At 35.5% G+C, this 20584-nt stretch overlaps 1 protein-coding gene across 4 annotated transcripts in view; it reads left to right on the top strand.

The window, feature by feature from the left end:
• Positions 1-20584, top strand: part of LOC148940802 (nischarin-like) — a 216672-nt gene that overhangs the window by 44197 nt on the left and 151891 nt on the right. For all 4 annotated transcript variants that reach the window (XM_089105682.1, XM_089105681.1, XM_089105683.1 and 1 more), the window contains exon 4: positions 15225-15440. In XM_089105682.1, coding sequence (XP_088961808.1) covers positions 15225-15440 — 216 coding nt within the window. The remainder of the gene's footprint in view (positions 1-15224; positions 15441-20584) is intronic.

Genomic DNA, 20584 nt, shown 5'->3' with positions numbered 1-20584 from the left:
GACCAATTGTTTCAACACCATCGGAGTTCCGTGATGAAGCTACATTACTTCTAGAGACTATGGATTGGCAGAGGGGTTTCCTCAGCGATGTTTTTGGGGAAATGGCTAGCCTAGACGACTTAACTTGTGATATTGACATGCTTGAGGATCCGAGGTGGGCAGATAGTTTTATGCGTGAGCATTTAGGAGATGTTACTAGTGCATCTGAACCGGGTCCTCATAACGAAATTCCATCACAGGACAATACAGGCTGGCTCGACCAATTGTCCTCAAACACCTTGGAATATGTACTAGGGGACTGCCTCACGCCATATCCACCCAATGTTATTGAACAGACTGGGAGTGGTGGTGTTATTAACAATTCCCTTTCACCCTCCTCAACTACATTTAATGATATAGATAGTAGTAGTGGTAATAGAACAATAAAAGCAACAGCAACAGTATCCCCTCTTCCGGATTTTTTTCTGTCCAACTCTGCCTTGCACCACACATTGGTCTACAGCGCCAAATTCGTTGATTCATTCAACTCTTAAGTATTAGGGGATATAATACCAGAACTCTCGGCCATTACACCATAATTTACGTACATTAGTCGAGCCATTATTAAACAACAAATGAGAGTGTGGGGAGTAGGTGTCTGTTTAAACTCATAGATTTCACTAAAAATATTTTTTTTTAATGAAAATGCAGGTGAGATGTAATTAAAATACCTATACAAAGAGATTTTTGCAATACACCCACATTTATCAAATTATGGGGAGGTTTTTCTAAATTGGTCTAAGAGTACTCAAAGTAAGTGGGAAAATTATAATGAGGGGGGTAGTGGATCTGTGGTTTTATTTATTGAAATTTTAAATGTTAAAATTTGTTGGTTTAAAGTGTATTTTATCGTACGAGGTAGGCATGGGGGCGGGACGGTAATTGAATTAAAATATCTTTCAGATTTAGAGGGGTGTAGGGGGATAAAACGAATCTGTTTCGATACGAGGCTGCAGTGTTTCAAGTATGCATTTTTAATTGCAGCATATAGACCACTTCGAAAAGATATATCTAAAAAAAGTTGTATAAAATGGCAGTTAATTGTTGGGTGGGTTCAAAGTTCACAAAAGTAAATTTTAATTATTTAAATGGTCAATATCCCGGGACACTAAAAGAAATATATATTTTTGAGTAAGACAATGCACATTTAAAAATTGCTGTCACGGTGTTATTGCATGAAACAGAATTTGAAGCAGGTCAGTGTTCCGATAAGAAGGGTGTATTATTTCCAGTTCGGGCTTCCTCAATTGCATCAATAGAATATTGGGTGTGGCTTCTATACACTCCACCCACGGACTCCGACTCAACTGGTCATTTTAATCTGATTACGGATATTAATAGCGTTCTAAGTGAGGGTAAAAATCGGAATGTGTGCTATTACTGTCCAACATGTCTCTCCAGATTTTAGACTGATTTAAAGTTAAAACATCACATGAAACACTGTAAACGTCATGGATACCAGGCTGTGGAGACGGTAAGCGGAGATAGAACGATCTTACGTTTTAAAAATTTTCAAAACACGCTTCTGCAGAGAAATAAGATCGCTTTGCACTGCCAAGTTAAGCTGCCAGACGTATGCGATCCATCACATTCAAATCGTGTTAAAATACATGAAGCCATAGGGGTCTCTTAGGCTCACGCGCAACGAGATTCCAATAATACCATGCAAGTGTTGGATGTAGTTGAGATGTTGAGTGACGGTGAAGACTGCAGGCGCTCGGCATTGGTCAGTCTAATCAAAACAGCAAACGTTGCAATTTCGCGCCTTCGTTACACAAATTATCCTAAGCTCCTATCACCAGATGACATAGTGGCCATTAAAAATCGTAAAATGTGTTGGGTTTGCAAGGGAAAATTTGATGATGGTGTTGGGAATGGGGGGAGGAGGAAGGTCATCGACCGTGATCATTTGTGGTAGGAACTTACATCAGGAGGGAGTAACTTTAGAGGGGTAGCACACCAGTCATGTAATTTAAACGTTAGACAACAATATTTCGTACCTGTTTTTATACACAAGTCCAATTAAGACTTAAAGTTTGCTCTTCCGGCGTTGGCCAGCATTGCCAAGGGAGGAGTTGTAGATGACGCATGGGTAGATTGTTCTTTTTCATATAATATCATACCCAAATCATCGGAGAAGCTACTGCTGCTAGAATTCATGTGGAAAACAGTTGACAAGGGTAACACGTGCCTGAATAAAATCCGTTTTTAGACTCTTTCAGCTTCTTCCCCAAATCTATAGGTCAATTGATTCAGGTGCAGAAAAGTGACAATTTTGATAGCTTCCCCCTCCTTAAACAGCGCTTCCCCGATGATGAAATGCATGATTTATTAACATGTAAGGGTATATATCCATACGACTTTTAAACATCTAGTATGATTTTAGATGATACGTCATTACGGCCCATTTAAGTCTTTTTAAATTCTTGGGCTAAGAGTAAGTTCGGCAGCAGCGATAACGAATTTTCTAACAGGAGTTTGGCAAAGGGCGGGTATAAAAAAGGGTGTAATTATTGTCTACTATACTTGGCCAGTGACTTACTCACTCTTCAGGACATTGTGCGCAAGAATACGGATAAAATCTATGAGGAATTTGGGTTGGATTTAGGTTATTATTTTTCTACTCCCCATTTGGTGATGGACTTGATACTTAAAATCAGCAAAGAAGAAATAGGTCTGATCGCCGATGTGGATCAGCATCTGTTTGTAGAGAGAACAATGAGGGGTGGGTATGTTTTTCACGGGGATCGTATCATGAAAACTGATCCGAGTGGACAGCACACCGATGAAAAGTCGGATGCAGTTTTTTTGGATATGAATGCCCTTTACCCATCGGCAATGTCTCACTACTGTTTGCCGTGTGACACTTATAACTGGCCTGACAATCCCTGTGCTTCAAATTTCCCTGACATTGCCAGTGTTGACGAGAATGGGGCACAGGGATGGTTTTTTGAAATTGACGGGGAAATGCCCATGGAAATCCATGACTCGGTAAAAGACTTTGTTTTTCCGTGCATAAATAGACCGGTGGGTAGGGACTCTCTGAGCCCCTACAATTTATATTTAGTAGAGGACGGGAGTATGCACTGGGTACCTTCAAAACAAAAACTAATTGCCGACCTCAACCCGAAACAGAATATCGTTGTTCTTCACGTGGTATTGAAATGGATGGTGTCCAATGGTTTCAAGGTCAAAAAGCTTCAAAGAGCCCTCTAATTTTATCAAAAGCCATATATGAAAACGTTTATTGACACCTTTGTCAGTAACCATTCAAAAGCGAAAACAAAAGTTGAAAAAAAAGTCTATAAACTCATTTTGAATTCAGCCTTCGGTAAAATTTGCGAGAGCGTACGAGACAGAAGTCGATATGACATTTTAAACAACCCCAAAGATTGTACTCGAATCATTGCGGATCCAAACTTCACATCGTTCACAATCATAGACTCTAATATGGTGCTCCTACATCGCAAGAAAACAAACATTGTATTAAATAAAAATATTGCAGGCGGAAGTGCAATAACTGAAATATCCAAGAAACTCATGTTGTCATTTTATTATAATGTATGTAGGGTACAGTGGCCGATTGAGGGACAAGTTCAAGTGTATTACGGGGACACTGATTCACTCCTGTTAAAAGTCAAAACGGAAAATCTATTGAATGATTTAGAAAATGGCGATTACATTAGCTCACGAATGGACTACACTAACTGGGACGAATACCTCTACCCAGAGCTAGTGAAATGCCAGGCCCCAAATCAATTGTTAATGCTAAAATCTGAAACGGGTAGCGATCTGATATCCAGTGGTGTGTTTCCTGGTCCGAAGGTATACTGTGTGGAAACGCACGGCAAGGATATCAAACAAGTTTGCAAGGGGGTACCTACACACTTTGTAAAAAATAATTTCGACATGAGTGTGTAGAGAAATTGTGTGGAACGTAGTTTAGTGCCAAGGGCGAAAGTCATGGCGATTCGCTCTTTACAATTTAAAAACTACACAGTTAGAGTTGAGAAAAACGCCAGGTCTGCCATATCGAACAAAGTGTGTGTACTTGAGGTGGGTGTGAGGGTAATACCAAACGGTCATTATTTAATTTCAGACCGAGTTGAATGTATAGAGTACAGAAAACAACTCGGTCTAGAAAAATTAACTTAAATTAATTTAAAAAAATATAAATTGGGTGGGAGGGGTTTTTGGGTAATTAAGTGGGTTTTTTTTTCTTTATCACAAACAATTTTCAATGTTTGTGTGTTTGTGCACGGCAGATCAATTTCCACTATTTAATGCCAGCCCCAGCCCGGGCCGGGGGGACCCCAAAATTTAAAATTTTGTAAATAAAAGTGTATGATATTATTTTAAGTGCATTATTCAATAAATGTTGTATTTTTTTATAAATAAACAAAAAAAAAGTGTATTTATTTAAGTGTTTTTTTTCTAGTGGTTATGTAAATGTTGTATTGTTTTATTATAAATAAATTAAAGAATTGTATTTTTTTTCATGTTTAATGTGCCTTTTTCAATGTAGTATTTTTTTTTAAAAGTATTGTTAGTTTTTTATGTATATAATAAAAGAAAATATTATTCTTTATTCGTCTTCTTCTTCTTCGCATTATTATTATTATTCTTGAACGGAGTAGTAATAGGGAAATTATTTAGTCATTAGACAGCCATAGTCTACAGTTAGTTGTCTAGGTGAACTCTTGAAGGGAAAATGTATCAATTTAAAACACCATTCATATCGTTTCTGTTTGGTCTATAAATTTCGGGCAAAACAACACTCTTAATTAAAATAATTAAAAATTGTGATAAAATGTTTGTGGAAAAGCCGAAAAAAATCTACTATTGTTACAGTATTTGGCAGGATTCAAATGATAAAATAAAAGTAATTGCCACGACGGGGTTGGTGCAGATACAATTCATACAGGGACTTGATGTTTTCAGCATTATTGAACCAAACTCGTGGTTGATCATTGACGATCTGGCTGAATATATTGAACACTGGTCCCAGAAAATGCTACAACTGTTCACTGTTCGCTCTCATCATGAACAGATTTCTGTTACTCTGGTTCTACACAATCTCTTTCATCAGAGCAAATGTATGCGAACACTTAGATTGGACTGCACCTACTATATCATCTACAGAGTTGTTCGTGATTCTAGCTCGCTAATTACTATCAATAAACAAATCTATCCAGGAGCCCGTAAATTTCTGCTCTCAGAATACAATCAGGCAACTAATAAACCCTACGGCCACATCCTATTGGATCTTAATCAAAATACACCCGAGGATCTGCGTGTATTCACAGATATTTTCGACAATGAAATTACAGTATATCTCCCTGTGAACACTAAAAAGACCTATTAGTTGCTATCATTACACTGAAAAAACCACATGAAAATATACATTTGTTTTCAGTACTAAGCACTTCAAAACCTCCGCTTAGGAAAGCCATACTCAAACATGTTGTTGACAATGATTTCATTAATCTAATATCTGAACTTTGTTCGGATATTAGATATTATATAGTCGGATATTAGATATTATATATATATAGATATTATATTAGGATATTATAAAGTCGACATAGCTTTATTTCATTTTTTAAGGTTAATTTAGACGAGGTTACGTGCGCGCACATAACCTCGTCTAAATTAACCTTAAAAAAAATGAAATAAAGATATGTTGACTTTTCATATTTTATTCAACATATCCGAGAAAGCGCTGGAGGGGAGCATTCCTGTCGACTTTTGGAGGATGTTTTCCCCATTTTTCGATAATCAGGCAATTTTCTCAAGCTCTTTTCTCAAGGTCATAGCTTTTGACTGACAACACTAACATCAAAACTTGACTTGTTGTGCTTTACCTTGTCACAGTTACATTCTGTTGATTTTCATAGTTCATTTTGAATTTCTTTCATTGAAATGCAAGAGTTTTTCGAAGTTCATGAGAGAGATGACAAACACACAGAGACAACACACACACACAAAGAGACGACACATACAGAATGAAACTGAATTACAATATGAATATGATCAGGAATTGTTTACAAGTCAGGTTGGCCGAGTGGTTAAGGCGCTAGACTCAAGATCTGGTCCCCATACGTGGTCGTGGGTTCGAACCCCACACCTGACAATTTTTTTTTCTTATGTACTTTTTTTTTCTCTCATCATGTCTTGTGATTTCACTAAATAACTTCTGTAAAAGGATTTATGCAGAACCTAAATTGTTAGGGGCTTTAATAGATTAAATAAAAAAAAAAACTAGAAAAGTGCAAAATGTTCAAATTCTCTTCTGAATTTTTCTAAAGAAGAAAAAAAAATTAGCTCAATTCTGAACTTTACCAATGAAACTGAATTACAATATTAATATGATCAAGAATTGTTTACAAGTCAGGTTGGTCAAGTGGTTAAGGCGATAGACTTAGGATCTGGTCTCCATATGGGGTCGTGGGTTAGAGTCCCACACCTGACAATTTTTTTCTTATTCTAAATCTTTGGAAACAGCCTCTATTTCTGACCGTTTAAGTTTTGATGTTAGTGTTGTCAGTCAAAAGCTATGACCTTGAGAAAAGAGCTTGAGAAAATTGCCTGATTATCGAAAAATGAGGAAACAAACTCCAAAAGTCGACAGGAATGCACCCCTCCAGCACTTTGTCGGATATGTTGAATAAAATATGCAAAGTCGACACAGCTTTATTTCATTTTTTTTAAGGTTAATTTAGACGAGGTTCTGAATTTTCTTAGAGAAGAGAAAAAAGTTAGCTCAATTCTAAACTTTACCAATGAAACTGAATTACAATATGAATATGATCAAGAATTGTTTACAAGTCTGGATGGCCGAGTGGTTAAGGCAAGAGACTCAAGATATGGCCTCCATATGGGTTTGTGGGTTCGAGTCCCACACCTGACAATTTTTTTCTTATTCTAAATCTTTGGAAACAACCTCAATTTCTGACCAAGAGCTTAAGAAAATTGCCTGATTATCGATAAATGGGGAAACATCCTAGAATCGTTAGTGATATGATATTAGTGCTTAAACTACAAACTTACAAAAATAACCAGAACTTTTTTTTTCTTAAAGCCTTGACTTTGAAGACTTTGTCGCCTTCCACTATAACTTCACTAATACATCCTTCTGCCAATCAAACAATCTCCCCCAAAACACTTTTCAGTCATTTCTTGTTAAAAATATTTTATTTCAACTCACCCACACGGGTTTTTTCTACATTTGAACCAGAGAATGGAACTAAGTTTAACATTTGAACGATAGAATTTTATTCTAAATAATTTTCTTATAGGAAACTAGAGTTTATGGTAAAAAACCACACACACACACACAGAAACTTACACACACACATAAAAACTTACACACACACACACACACACACACAAACTTACACACACACACAAAAACTTACACAAACACAAAACTAAAAGACCCAAAAAAACTTACACACACACACAAAAATTCAACCTCACACAAAAACTTACAAAAAAAAAAACACTTAAACACACACACAAAAACTTACACACACACAAAAAAAAACTTACACACACACAAAAAAAAAACTTACACACACATAAAAACTGACACACACACACACAAAAAAAAATTTACACACACAAAAAAAAAATTTACACACACAAAAGTGCTACAATAACCTTGACATGTGAACACACTTTATTAAAATGCTCCATCTTCACTTTTTTAAAAGATATGACTTATGTGTTTATCGTTCTACTGCGTAAAAATACTGATTTAATACATGCAATAGACTAGGTAGTGTCGATATCCAGACTTAGAATACCAGTGGGAAAGCCACATTGTGTCTCTGACCAATCACAGAGTACAATTGTTAGAGCCGTAAGCATATTTTGTCATTTTAAGATACGTACAAAAAAAAAAGTTGAATAATTTTGAAGTTAAAAAAAATTATTTGCTTTTATGAAAAAAAAAATATTGAATTAGAACCATCAGTCCTCATTATTATGAATATCCGAAACTGGACTTAAGTTTCACATTTGAACCAGAGAATGGACCCAAGTTTCACATTTGAACCAGAGAATTATATTTTCCATAATTTTCTTACAGGAAACTAGAGTTTATGGTCAAAAACCCTTATTAGCTCAGATTCTACAGAAATAGTTTATTTTTAGATCTATACCTGGAGTTAAGTTTCACCTATGAACCAACGAATTGTATTTTCCATAATTTTCTTACAAAAAACTAGAGTTTACGGTCAAAATCCCTTATTAGCTTAGATTTTTCACTAGCAACTTGCCCTCCACTATAGCTTCGCTAATACATCCTTCTGCCAGTCAACCCATCTCCCCCAAAACACTTTTCGCCATTTCTTGTCAAAATTTTTTATTTCAACTCATCCACACGGGTTTTTCGCTAGCAATTCGGCCTCCACTATAACTACGCTAATACATCCTTCTGCCAATCAACCCATCTCCCTCAAAACACTTTTCAGTCATTTCTTGTTAAAAAATGTATATTTTAACTCATTCACACGGGTTTTCCCACAATTGAACCAGAGAATGGACCTAAGTTTCACATTTGAACGAGAGAATTGTATTTTGCATAATTTTCTTACAGGAAACTAGAGTTTATGGTCAAAAACCCTTATTAGCTCAGATTCTACAGAAATAGTTTATTTTTCGATCCATACCTGGACTTAAGTTTCACCTATGAACCAACGAATTGTATTTTCCATAATTTTCTTACAAAAAACTAGAGTTTACGGTCAAAAACCCTTATTAGCTTAGATTTTTTGCTAGCACCTCGCCCTCCACTATAACTTCGCTAATACATCCTTCTGTCAATCAACCCATCTCCCCCAAAACACTTTTCAGCCATTTCTTGTTAAAATTTTTTATTTCAACTCATCCACACGGGGTTTTCGCTAGCAACTTGCCCTCCACTATAACTACGCACATACATCCTTCTGGCAATCAACCCATCTCCCCCCAAAACATTTTTCTGTCATTTCTTGTTGAAAAAATTTATTTCAAGTCATCCACACGGGTTTTTCGCTAGCAACTCGCCCTCCACTTTAACTTCGCTAATACATGGGTTGGGGTGGGGGGATCGGAGCCCTTTGGGGTTGTGGTAGGGGACGTCACAACACTGTTCAAATGGAACTTGTGTATTATAACGACCACCGAGTTTCACCCTCAAATCCTCTTTTAAATCATCTTTTAAATCATCTTTTAAAATGTCTCTAACTGTTTCACCGAAATAATTCCCTAAAATAATAATTTGTTCTGAAAAGATATAATAAAGCCTTAACAAGTATTATAATGGGGGCTCAGGAGCCATGGGGGCTCCGGGGGCCCTTTGGGAGCCCAGAGAACCTTTGAGGACCGGGGGCTTCCTTCGGGGTTGGGGTGGGGGGATCGGGGTCCTTTGGTGTTGTGGTAGGAGACCTCAAAACACTGTTCAAATAGAACTTGTGTATTATAACGACCACCGAGTTTCACCCTCAAATCCTCTTCTAAACTAATCTATTAAATCATCTTTTAAATTGTCTCTAACTGTTTCACCGAAATAATTCCCTACAATAATAATTTTTTCTGAAAAGATACAATAAAGCCTTAAAAGGTATTTTAATGTTGGACTCAGAAGCCATTGGGGGGCCGGGGGCCCTTTGGGAGCCCAGAGACCCTTTGTGGACGGGGGGTTTCCTTCGGGGTTGGGGTGGGGGGATTGGAGCCCTTTGGGGTTGTGGTAAGGGCCTCACAACACTCTTCAAATGGAACTTGTGTATTATAACGACCACCGAGTTTCACCCTCAAATCCTCTTCTAAAATCATATTTTAAATCATCTTTTAAAATGTCTAACTGTTTCACCGAAATAATTCCCTAAAATAATAATTTGTTCTGAAAAGATATAATAAAGCCTTAAAAAGTATTATAATGGGGGACTCAGGAGCCATTGGGGCGCCGGGGGCCCTTTGGGAGCCCAGAGAACCTTTGAGGACCGGGGGCTTCCTTCGGGGTTGGGTATGGGGGGATCGGAGCCTTTTTGGGGTTGTGGTAAGGGACCTCACAACACTGTTCAAATGGAACTTGTGTATTATAACGACCACAGAGTAACTTCGCTAGTACATGGGTTGGGGTGGGGGCAGCGAAGCCCTTTGGGGTTGTGGTAGGGGACCTCACAACACTGTTCAAATGGAACTTGTGTATCATAACGACCACCAAGTTTCACCCTCAAATCCTCTTCTAAAATCATCTTTTAAATCATCTTTTAAAATGACTCTAACTGTTTCACCGAAATAATTCCCTAAAATAATAATTTGTTCTAAAAAGATATAATAAAGCCTTAACAAGTATTATAATGGGGGGTCAGGAGCCTTTGGGGCGCCGGGGGCCCTTTGGAACCCCAGAGAACCTTTGAGGACTGGTGGCTCCATGCGGAGTTGGGGTGAGGGGGTCGGAGCCCTTTGGGGTGGTGGTAGGGGACCTCACAACACTGTTCAAATAGAACTCGTGTATTATAACGACCATCGAGTTTCACCCTCAAATCCTCTTCTAAAATCATCTATTAAATCATCTTTTAAAATGTCTCTAACCGTTTCACCCAAATAATTCTCTAAAATAATAATTTGTTCTGAAAATATATAATAACGCCTTAAAAATTTTTTTATTGGGGGGCTCAGGACCCTTGGGGATACGGGTAACCCGTGGGTAGCCAAGATACCCTAGGTGGACGGGAGTCTTCCTGCGGGATGGGGTGAGGGGGATTAGAGCCCCTTGGGGCTGTGGTAGGGGACCTCAAAACACTGTTCAAATGGAACTTGTGTATTATAACGACCACAGAGTTTCACCCTCAAGTCCTCTTCTAAAATCATCTTTTAAATCATCTTTTAAAATGTCTCTAACTGTTTCACTGAAATAATTCCCTAAAATAATAATTTGTTCTGAAAAGATATTATAAAGCCTTAAAAAGTATTATAATGGGGGACTCAGGAGCCATTGGGACGCCGGGGGCCCTTTGGGAGCTCAGAGAACCTTTGAGGACTGGGGGTTTCCTTTGGGGTTGGGGTGGGGGGATCGGAGCCCTTTGGGGTTGTGGTAAGGGACCTCACAACACTTTTCAAATGGAACTTGTGTATTATAACGAGCACAGAGTTTCACCCTCAAATCCTCTTCTAAAATCATCTTTTAAGTCATCTTTTAAAATGTCTCTAACTGTTTCACCGAAATAATTCCCTAAAATAATAATTTGTTCTGAAAAGATATAATAAAGCCTTAAAAAGTATTATAATGGGGGACTCAGGAGCCATTGGGGCGCCGGGGGCCCTTTGGGAGCCCAGAGAACCTTGGAGGACCGGGGGGTTCCCTCGGGGTTGGGGTGGGGGGATCGGAGTCCTTTGGGGTTGTGGTAAGGGACCTCACAACACTGTTCAAATGGAACTTGTGTATTATAACGACCACAGAGTTTCACCCTCAAATCCTCTTCTAAAATCATCTTTCAAAATGTCTCTAACTGTTTCACCGAAATAATTCCCTAAAATAATAATTTGTTCTGAAAAGATATAATAAAGCCTTAAAAAGTATTATAATGGAGGCTCAGGAGACTTTGGGGCGCCGGGTGGTCACACAAAATCAGAAAAAATTTTCAATGTTCCTTTAGTACCTACGCAATTATATTAAAAATGAAGATATTTATGCAGAGTTTCAACTAGCTATGGCTAAGTTTGATAAAAGACCAGTTATTTTTTTTCGAAAACACACAAAATCATAAAAAATATTCAATGTTCCTTTAGTACCTACGCAATTAGACTAAAAATGAAGATATTTATGCAGAGTTTCAACTAGCTATGGCTAAGTTTGCTAAAGACCAGCTATTTTCTTGCGAAAACACAAAATCAGAAAAAATATTCAATGTTCCTTTAGTACCTACGCAATTAGACTAAGTCATCGCCCAGTTAACACTAAGATGTAATAGCATGCCAAGTTTTTTTAAAAACCGACTAATCAAGTTATCATATGGAGTAACCACCAGCTTTCTCTCTCTGTTTGACCTCCAAAAAATGGGTGTCACATTAGAATACCTGTCTGCCAAGCCATGTAGGGCTCATAGCAATAGGTGACTGACCCGTGGTAAGGCATATTACGCAATCACTGGCAGTGGTACTAGATGCCTTACTACTCATGCCTCAGGCGTAGGTGTGAAAGTGCGTACACTTTTGAGCATATTCTTGTAGGGTTGAATGTAGGACTGAAAGCTTTATATGACTTACTACTTATGTAATCATTTCTGTTCGTTTTAAGTTTTAATGTTACTCTTTACTTTTAGTTGAAAAAAACCTTTTTTCTTTGCTTAATGGAGCTTATAGACAAACATTTTTCTAAAGGCAATGGAAAAATTATGTCAATTAAAGTAAAAGTATTTAAAAATGAAAAAAGTGACTAATTACAAAAAAATACACACAACAATAGCCTACTTACAAAAACTAAGATATAACTCCCAGCTTTCCGTTCTGTTGAGCAATGCCAAAGCGGGGGACAGATATTTTTTAACAATATTCACATTTTTGAACGTGGTTGTCAAACACCAAAATATTGAATGCCTTTAGACTCAGTGTTTATAAAAAGTAACGCATTATCAAAGTAGTTTGTTCAAAGTAAAACATTAAAATTAAGATTAAGAAAATCAAATAAAATATGTTAATTTAATTTTGAATACCAAAAGCCATTATATTTGACACCTTTATGCTTCATAACTGTGAAACAATTTAAATCTTTTTCAAAGTGACAACTCGGTAAATACAATCACTCCTGAAAAAAAAACGATAATAAAAAAAAAAACGTATCCGTTCAGGGGGAAAATACAGAAATTCCCAGCATTCCGTTCAGGGGAAACATTTCTGATTATAGTGGCTTCATACATCAGCTCATGGGTACTCTTGCAATGCAAGCTAAAGTTGACGGCATATTCTTACCGAAATTGCCCCTTATTAAGTTGTTTTCCTTATGTTTTCTATAATTATACGGACTTTTTTGTGTTCTAATAAATGCAGTAAATAATAATGAGCAAATACATATTTTGGATCACCATAAAAAGCTGATTCTTTGATTGAATGTTATCAACAGTTAAGCTCTTGTACTTTCGTTATTGACAAGGTTCGTTATTTACTTACCATTCATTACTATGAAGAATTTGACTTTTTTTTCCTCCAACCTAATTATATAGAGATAATGTTTGTGGAAAACTGGTTAGGGGTCACTCAGTCACAAATCAGAACTTATATTTTCCTTATTAAGGGTCAAAATCTATTGACAGGCAGCCATGGCTTTTTCCATGGCTTTTCCCTATTATGTTCTCTTTCCTTTGGTTTCCTTATAAATTACTTTATAGTCCCAAATTTCCAGGGAGAGGCATGGCCCCCCTACCCCCCTGTCGGCTCCTATGGACGGAAGTAGTATAGATAACAAGGAAAAGAGGATACTTTTGGGATTTTTTGTAGCTTTTTAGTTGACAAAAGTTCTTTCACATCTTGAAATAAAGTAGCGAATTGGGTAACAAGACCCGTTCAAGTTGTAAAGCAGCGCGGCGGAGGTGGAATCAGGAGGGGAATGTCTTTTGGGAAAAATACTTTCCGTGCGAGGATTTAATGCTCAATTTTTGGAAAAAAGGAGGCACAACATAATTCTCTTTGATTAAGGCGTTTTTAACCTATTTTTTATTCTTAGAAGCAGAGATTGTGGGACTATCCTCTTTAAAATTATTTGCATTCTCTTTATTGGATGGATTCAATTTTATCCAGCTCTCCTGTGAAATTCCAGGGCTCCAAACTGGACAAGCATATTTGAATAGAGGGTGAACAAAGGGGGTATAAATCCTTACAGAATGAGAAGAGGGCGCTAAATTTACGTATGAGCTTAAGGAGGGAAATAAAACCATTGACTTTGTGGATGATGCTTTTAACATGAATGTCTCACTTTAAATTAGAAGAAAGCGTGACACCAAGTCATATGAAGGAGGACACAGAAATTTTATGAAAGATAGGATTAGCAAAGAGTGGTGAGTATTAAGAAAACTTATTGACACTATCGTGGCTATAGAAGAATTCACTCTCATGTCTACGTCCGTGGCATGAGGTGCGTTGTCATTGAAGACACTCATAGGATTGGCTCATTACGTTTATAGCAGGATTATACTACTCATAGATCATGGGCAAATATCCACGCATTGGGAGCGAGGCTTTTTAATCATAACTTAAACAAAAAGAAAACCTAATAGACTATTTTTTTTTAGAAAATAAGCTTTTTAGAGCCCAATTTGAATTACTATATAGTAAAATGTTTTTAAACATATTTTTTCCAATCAGATGGTTGGTAGTCAAAGCATGCAATTTGTCTCTTTTGATTTCTCTTTTCCGTATATTCTTTGGAATCGACTTCTGAAGGACTCAATTTGTAATAGAAAAAATTTAAATTCCAAGAGGTCGCCCAAGCAAAGCTTTCAAATGTCGATAAAGTTAATCCTTACTAGAAAGCCGTTGCAATCACTGGTATTGTCTTTACTGTCGTTGTTGTCTTCATCAGCATTAGGCTACTATTAATCTCCTCAACTATGCCCCTTCAAACTCTGAATAATATGCACCTCTCCCTCCTTCCGGCACTTCTACCACTTATCCGTCAAGTCGAATTGTCTCCCTAGCGAGCTTTCTCCCTAATGAGTTTCCCTCATTAGGGGAGGTGCTGCCCTTGTTTCTCAAGTTTTCTTTATAAAGAATTGGCTCATCAATATTATTTTCGAGAAAAGAAGGTTAACAGTACTCCATAACCCTTGTTAAACCTGAACCAACTTCAAGGCCGTATCTAGGGGGTGTTGGTGGGTTTGAACACCTCGGAATTTTTGCCCGACGCGTAAAAACGTAACAAAAGATCATATAAATAAATTTTGATGCATTTTTTTAAGTCTTTTAAAAAGCCCCCCTTCCCCGCGAAAAAAAATATGGAAGCACCCTTGACCAACATGCAGGGTACTTTCCATCCAATGCATCAAGTTAATTTTAGCATATCCTTTCTTTCGTTTGTACTGATTGACAAAGATGAAAATGTTTAGAAACACAAATGAAATGTTACGAAAACACAATGAAATGTTAAGAAAACACAAATCTCACAAGTCATTCGGCTTATTATGTTTTATACTTTTTGTTTTCAGCTTGCATACGAAAGTTGGAAACCTTGTGAAGCTCAATATCTCACATAACAAACTGTCGAATTTGAATGGACTTGGTAAGTTATACTCGCTTGAGCAATTAGAAGCAGGATGGAACTGTATCGAACATCTAGAATCAGTCAAATGCGTATCTAGCTTACCTTGTCTGCAAAGATTCGTCTTAAATGGGAACCCGGTTGCCTCTATTGTGGATTACAGGTCAGAATTTACTCTTTTCTTTTACTTCATACATTTCTCTGAACAATTTGTTGGAACCAATACAAATTGTACTTCTATAAGTTCTTAACTAAAATAATTTTCTTTTGAAATCATGCATATGAGAAAAACATCAGCAACCTTGTCAAGCTTTATTTCAACTAATAAAAAAAAAGAAAAAAAAAGGTAAACGTTGTTTATATTTTCTCGGAAATACTTGAGGGGCTAATTATATATGTTTTAAATAATTCAAAATTTATAATGGTTTTTAACTTTGTACTTTAACTCTTGAATTAAAAGAAAAAGAAAAAAAAAACAAGAAAAAAACAGGGCAGCAACCCAAAACCAAGCTGTGAAAGTTACAATTTCTGGTAATCTGTAAGCTATGATTACAAATCCCTTTCATAATGGTTCAAAAATTTCCAAGATCCTAGAAAGAGTTATGAGTCAGAGACTTTCTTCTTCTATTTCTAATCTAAGATCAGTAGAGGTCTAAGTACCATTTTGCTTGGTGCCATAGCAATTCCCATGTTATTTGCATGGCTTATGTTCCTTCCATGCTAGTCTATGTCCCTTCCATTGTTATTCTATGGGACCTCTACACGTGATTAAACACGTCATGAAACTACGTTCTATTTGCTTATGCCCTGTTAGTACCTTTTCAAACGAGCGGGGATCCCGCACCTGTTTCTAAACATTGCAAAAAAGATAGCAGTATGAACGGGGATTCCCCACACAAGTTTGTTTCAACTCCAAGTTTCTCAACCAGACTGGTTATCAATTACCAGAGGTAAGAAGGTCACTTTTTAATAATCAAAATCTGGGCAAATTAACTAAGAAAGAAATTAAACAGGTAACAAGTTTGTTTACAACAGGTAACAGGTAACAAGGTTGAAACAAGTTTGTTTCAACTCCAAGTTTTTCAACCAGACTGGTTGTCAATTACACATTAGAATTACACTTCAGCTTCACATGCACATTTTTTTTTTTTTTTTTTTTAATCGAAAACTAGAGATTGTCAAATTGCGTATTTAGTAATGGTTTTTTAGGGAAAGCTGTCAAACACCCATGTGTTATCCACAGTTCCATTTTTGAAGTCTGTGCTATCAAGAGCGGCTTCTGATTTGTTCTCGACAAATGCCTTTAGCCAACAATAGTTTTATATGATTATGTCGGAAGATAAGATTTCCGAATTCGATCCTATTAAGGAGGAGAAAAAAAAGAAAAGGGTTTAGCATTTGCAAATACTTCGATGTCTTGTCAATTTAAAATAGTTAAGAAATAAAAAAAAATAACAAGAAATGGCTGAAAAGTGTTTTGGGGGGAGATGGGTTGATTGTGTACTGTATAATACACAACTGATGTTTGGACAGTGTTGTCAATTTAAAATAGTTAAGAAATAAATTTTTTTTACAAGAAATGGCTGAAAAGTGTTTTGGGGGGAGATGGGTTGGTTGTGTACTGTATAATACACAAGTGATGTTTGGACAGTGTTGTCAATTTAAAATATACTTCGATGTGTTGTCAATTTAAAATAGTTTAGAAATAAAAAAATTTTAACAAGAAATGGCTGAAAAGTGTTTTGGGGGAGACGGGATGATTGTGTACTATATAATACACAAGTGATGTTTGGACAGTGTTGTCAATTTAAAATAGTTAAGAAATAAAAAAAAAATTAACAAGTAATGGCTGAAAAGTGTTTTTTGGGGGGGAGATGGGTTGATCGTGTACTGTATAATACACTCATATACGTAATAGTTTCTGTTCAAGTGATGTTTGGACAGTGTTGTCAATTTAAAATATACTTTGATGTGTTGTCAATTTAAAATAGTTACGAAATAAAAAAAATTTAACAAGAAATGCCTGAAAAGTGTTTTGGGGGGGGATGGGTTGATTGTGTTCTGTATAATACACAAGTGATGTTTGGACAGTGTTGTCAATTTAAAATATACTCCGATGTGTTTTCAATTTAAAATAGTTAAGAAATAAAAAATTTAACAAGAAATGGTTGACTTGTTTTGGGGGGAGATGGGTTGATTGTGTACTGTATAATACACAAGTGATGTTTGGACAGTGTTGTAAATTTAAAATATACTCTGATGTGTTGTCAATTTAAAATAGTTAATAAATAAAAAATTTTAACAAAAAATGGCTGAAGTGTTTTGGGGGAGATGGGTTGATTGTGTACTGTATAATACACAAGTGATGTTTTAACAGTGTTGTCAATTTAAAATATGCTTCGATGTGTTGTCAATTTAAAATAGTTAAGAAATAAAAAATTTTAACGAGAAAGGGCTGACAAGTGTTTTGGGGGGAGATGGGTTGATTGTGTACTGTATAATACACAAGTGATGTAAACAGTGTTGTCAATTTAAAAGAGGTAATAAAAAAAAAAATTTAAAAAGAATGAGCTGAAAAGTGCTTTTGTTTTTGGGGGGGGGGGAGATAGGGAGTGTGTGAAATGTATAACAAACAAGTGACGTTTTGACAGTGTTGGCAATGTAACATGAAATTCGAAATGTTTTAAATTTAAAATAGTTTAGGAATAAAAAAGTTTAACAAGAAATAGCTGAAAAGTGTTTTTTTTGGGGGGGAGATTGGTTGATTGTAAAATGTAAAAGACACAAGTTATGTTTGGAATGTGTTGTCAATTTAAAATATTTTAGAACTAAAAAAATAAAAAACAAAGGGCTGAAAAGTGTTTTGGGGGGGGCTGGGTTGATTGTATACTGTATAAAAAACAAGTGATTTTTGGACAGTGTTGTCAATTTAAAATATACTTCGATGTGTTGTCAATTTGAATTATTTAATAAATAATAAAATTTAACAAGAAATGGCTGAAAAGTGTTTTGGGGGAGATGGGATGATTGTGTACTGTATAGTACACAAGTGATGTTTGGACAGTGTTGTCAAATTAAAATAGTTAATAAATAAAAAAATTTAACAAGAAATGGCTGAAAAGTGTTTTGGGGGGAGATGGGCTGATTGTGTAATCTATAATACACAAGAGATGTTTGGACAGTGTTGTCAATTTAAAATATACTTCGATTTGTTGTCAATTTAAAATAGTTAAGAAATAAAAAATATTATCAAGACATTTCGGATAAGTTGTTTTGGGGGAGATGGTTTGATTGTATACTATATAATACACAAGTGATGTTTGGACAGTGTTGTCAATTTAAAATATACTTCTATGTGATGTCAATTTAAAATAGTTAAGAAATAAAAAAAATTAACAAGAAATGGCTGAAAAGTGTTTTGGGGGAGATGGGATGATTGTGTACTGTATAATACTCAAGTGATGTTTGGACAGTGTTGTCAATTTAAAATAGTTAAGAAATAAAAAAAATTTAACAAGAAATGGCTGAAAAGTGTTTGGGGGGAGATGGGTTGATTGTGTACTGTATAATACACAAGTGATGTTCTGACAGTGTTGTCAATTTAAAATATGCTTCGATGTGTTGTCAATTTAAAATAGTTAAGAAATAAAAAAAATTAACAAGAAATGGTTGAAAAGTGTTTTGGGGGGAGATGGGTTGATTGTGTACTGTATAATACACAAGTGATGTAAACAGTGTTGTCAATTTAAAATAGTTAAGAAATAAAAAAAATTAACAAGAAATGGCTGAAAAGTGTTTTTTTATCGGAGGGGGGGAGATGGGTTGATTGTGTACTGTATAATACACAAGTGATGTTTGGACAGTGTTGTCAATTTAAAATGTACTTCGATGTGTTGTCAATTTAAAATAGTTAAGAAATAAAAAAATTTAAAAGGAAATGCCTTAAAAGTATTTTTTTTTTGGGGGGGGGGGAGCTGGGTTGATTGTTAACTGTATAAAAAATAATTGTTGTTTTGAAAGTGTTGGAAATTTAAAATAGTTAAGAAATAAAAAATTAAAAAAAGAAATGGCTGAAAAGTGTTCTGGGGGAAGATGGGTTGATTGTATACTGTATAATACACAAGTGATGTTTGGACAGTGTTGTCAATTTAAAATATAATTCGATTTGTTGTCAATTTAAAATAGTTTAGAAATAAAAAAATGTAACAAGAAATGGCTGACAAGTGTTTTGGGGGGGATGGGATGATTGTGTACTGTATAATACACAAGTGATGTTTGGACAGTGTTGTCAATTTAAAATAGTTAAGAAATAAAAAAATGTAACAAGAAATAGCTGAAAAGTGTTTTGGGGGAGATGGGTTGATTGTGTACTGTATAATACACAAGTGATGTTTGGACAGTGTTGTCAATTTAAAATAGTTAAGAAATAAAAAATTAAAAAAAGAAATGGCTGAAAAGTGTTTTGGGGGGAGATGGGTTGATTGTGTACTGTATAATACACAAGTGATGTTTGGACAGTGTTGTCAATTTAAAATATACTTCGATGGGTTGTCAATTTAAAATATTTTAGAAATAAAAAAATGTAACAAGAAATGGCTGAAAAGTGTTTTGGGGGAGATGGGATGATTGTGTACTGTATAATACACAAGTGATGTTTGGACAGTGTTGTCAATTTAAAATAGTTAAGAAATAAAAAAATTTAACAAGAAATGGCTGAAAAGTGTTTTGGGGGGAGATGGGTTGATTGTGTACTGTATAATACACAAGAGATATTTGGACAGTGTTGTCAATTTAAAATATACTTCGATTTGTTGTCAATTTAAAATAGTCAAGAAATAAAAAAGTTTAACAAGAAATGGCTGAAAAGTATTTTGGGGGGAGATGGGTTGATTGTGTACTGTATAATACACAAGTGATGTTTGGACTGTGTTGTCAATTTAACATGTACTTCGATCTGTTGTAAATTTAAAATAGTTAAAAAATAAAAAAAAATTTAACAAGAAATGGCTGAAAAGTATTTTTGGGGAGATGGGATGATTGTGTACTGTATAATACACAAGTGATGTTTGGACAGTGTTGTCAATTTAAAATAGTTAAGAAATAAAAAAAATTTAACAAGAAATGGCTGAAAAGTGTATTGGGGGAGATGGGTTGATTGTGTACTGTATAATACACAAGTGATGTTCTGACAGTGTTGTCAATTTAAAATATGCTTCGATGTGTTGTCAATTTAAAATAGTTAAGAAATAAAAAAAATTAACAAGAAATGGCTGAAAAGTGTTTTGGGGGAGATGGGTTGATTGTGTA

This window comes from Artemia sp. Qi Xiang Cuo, chromosome 19 (assembly GCF_049724085.1).
Source record: "Artemia sp. Qi Xiang Cuo chromosome 19, ASM4972408v1, whole genome shotgun sequence".
Lineage (NCBI taxonomy): Eukaryota > Metazoa > Arthropoda > Branchiopoda > Anostraca > Artemiidae > Artemia > Artemia sp. Qi Xiang Cuo.
The sequence above is the reverse complement of the archived record's forward strand: the minus strand, read 5'-3'. Positions and strand labels throughout refer to the sequence as shown.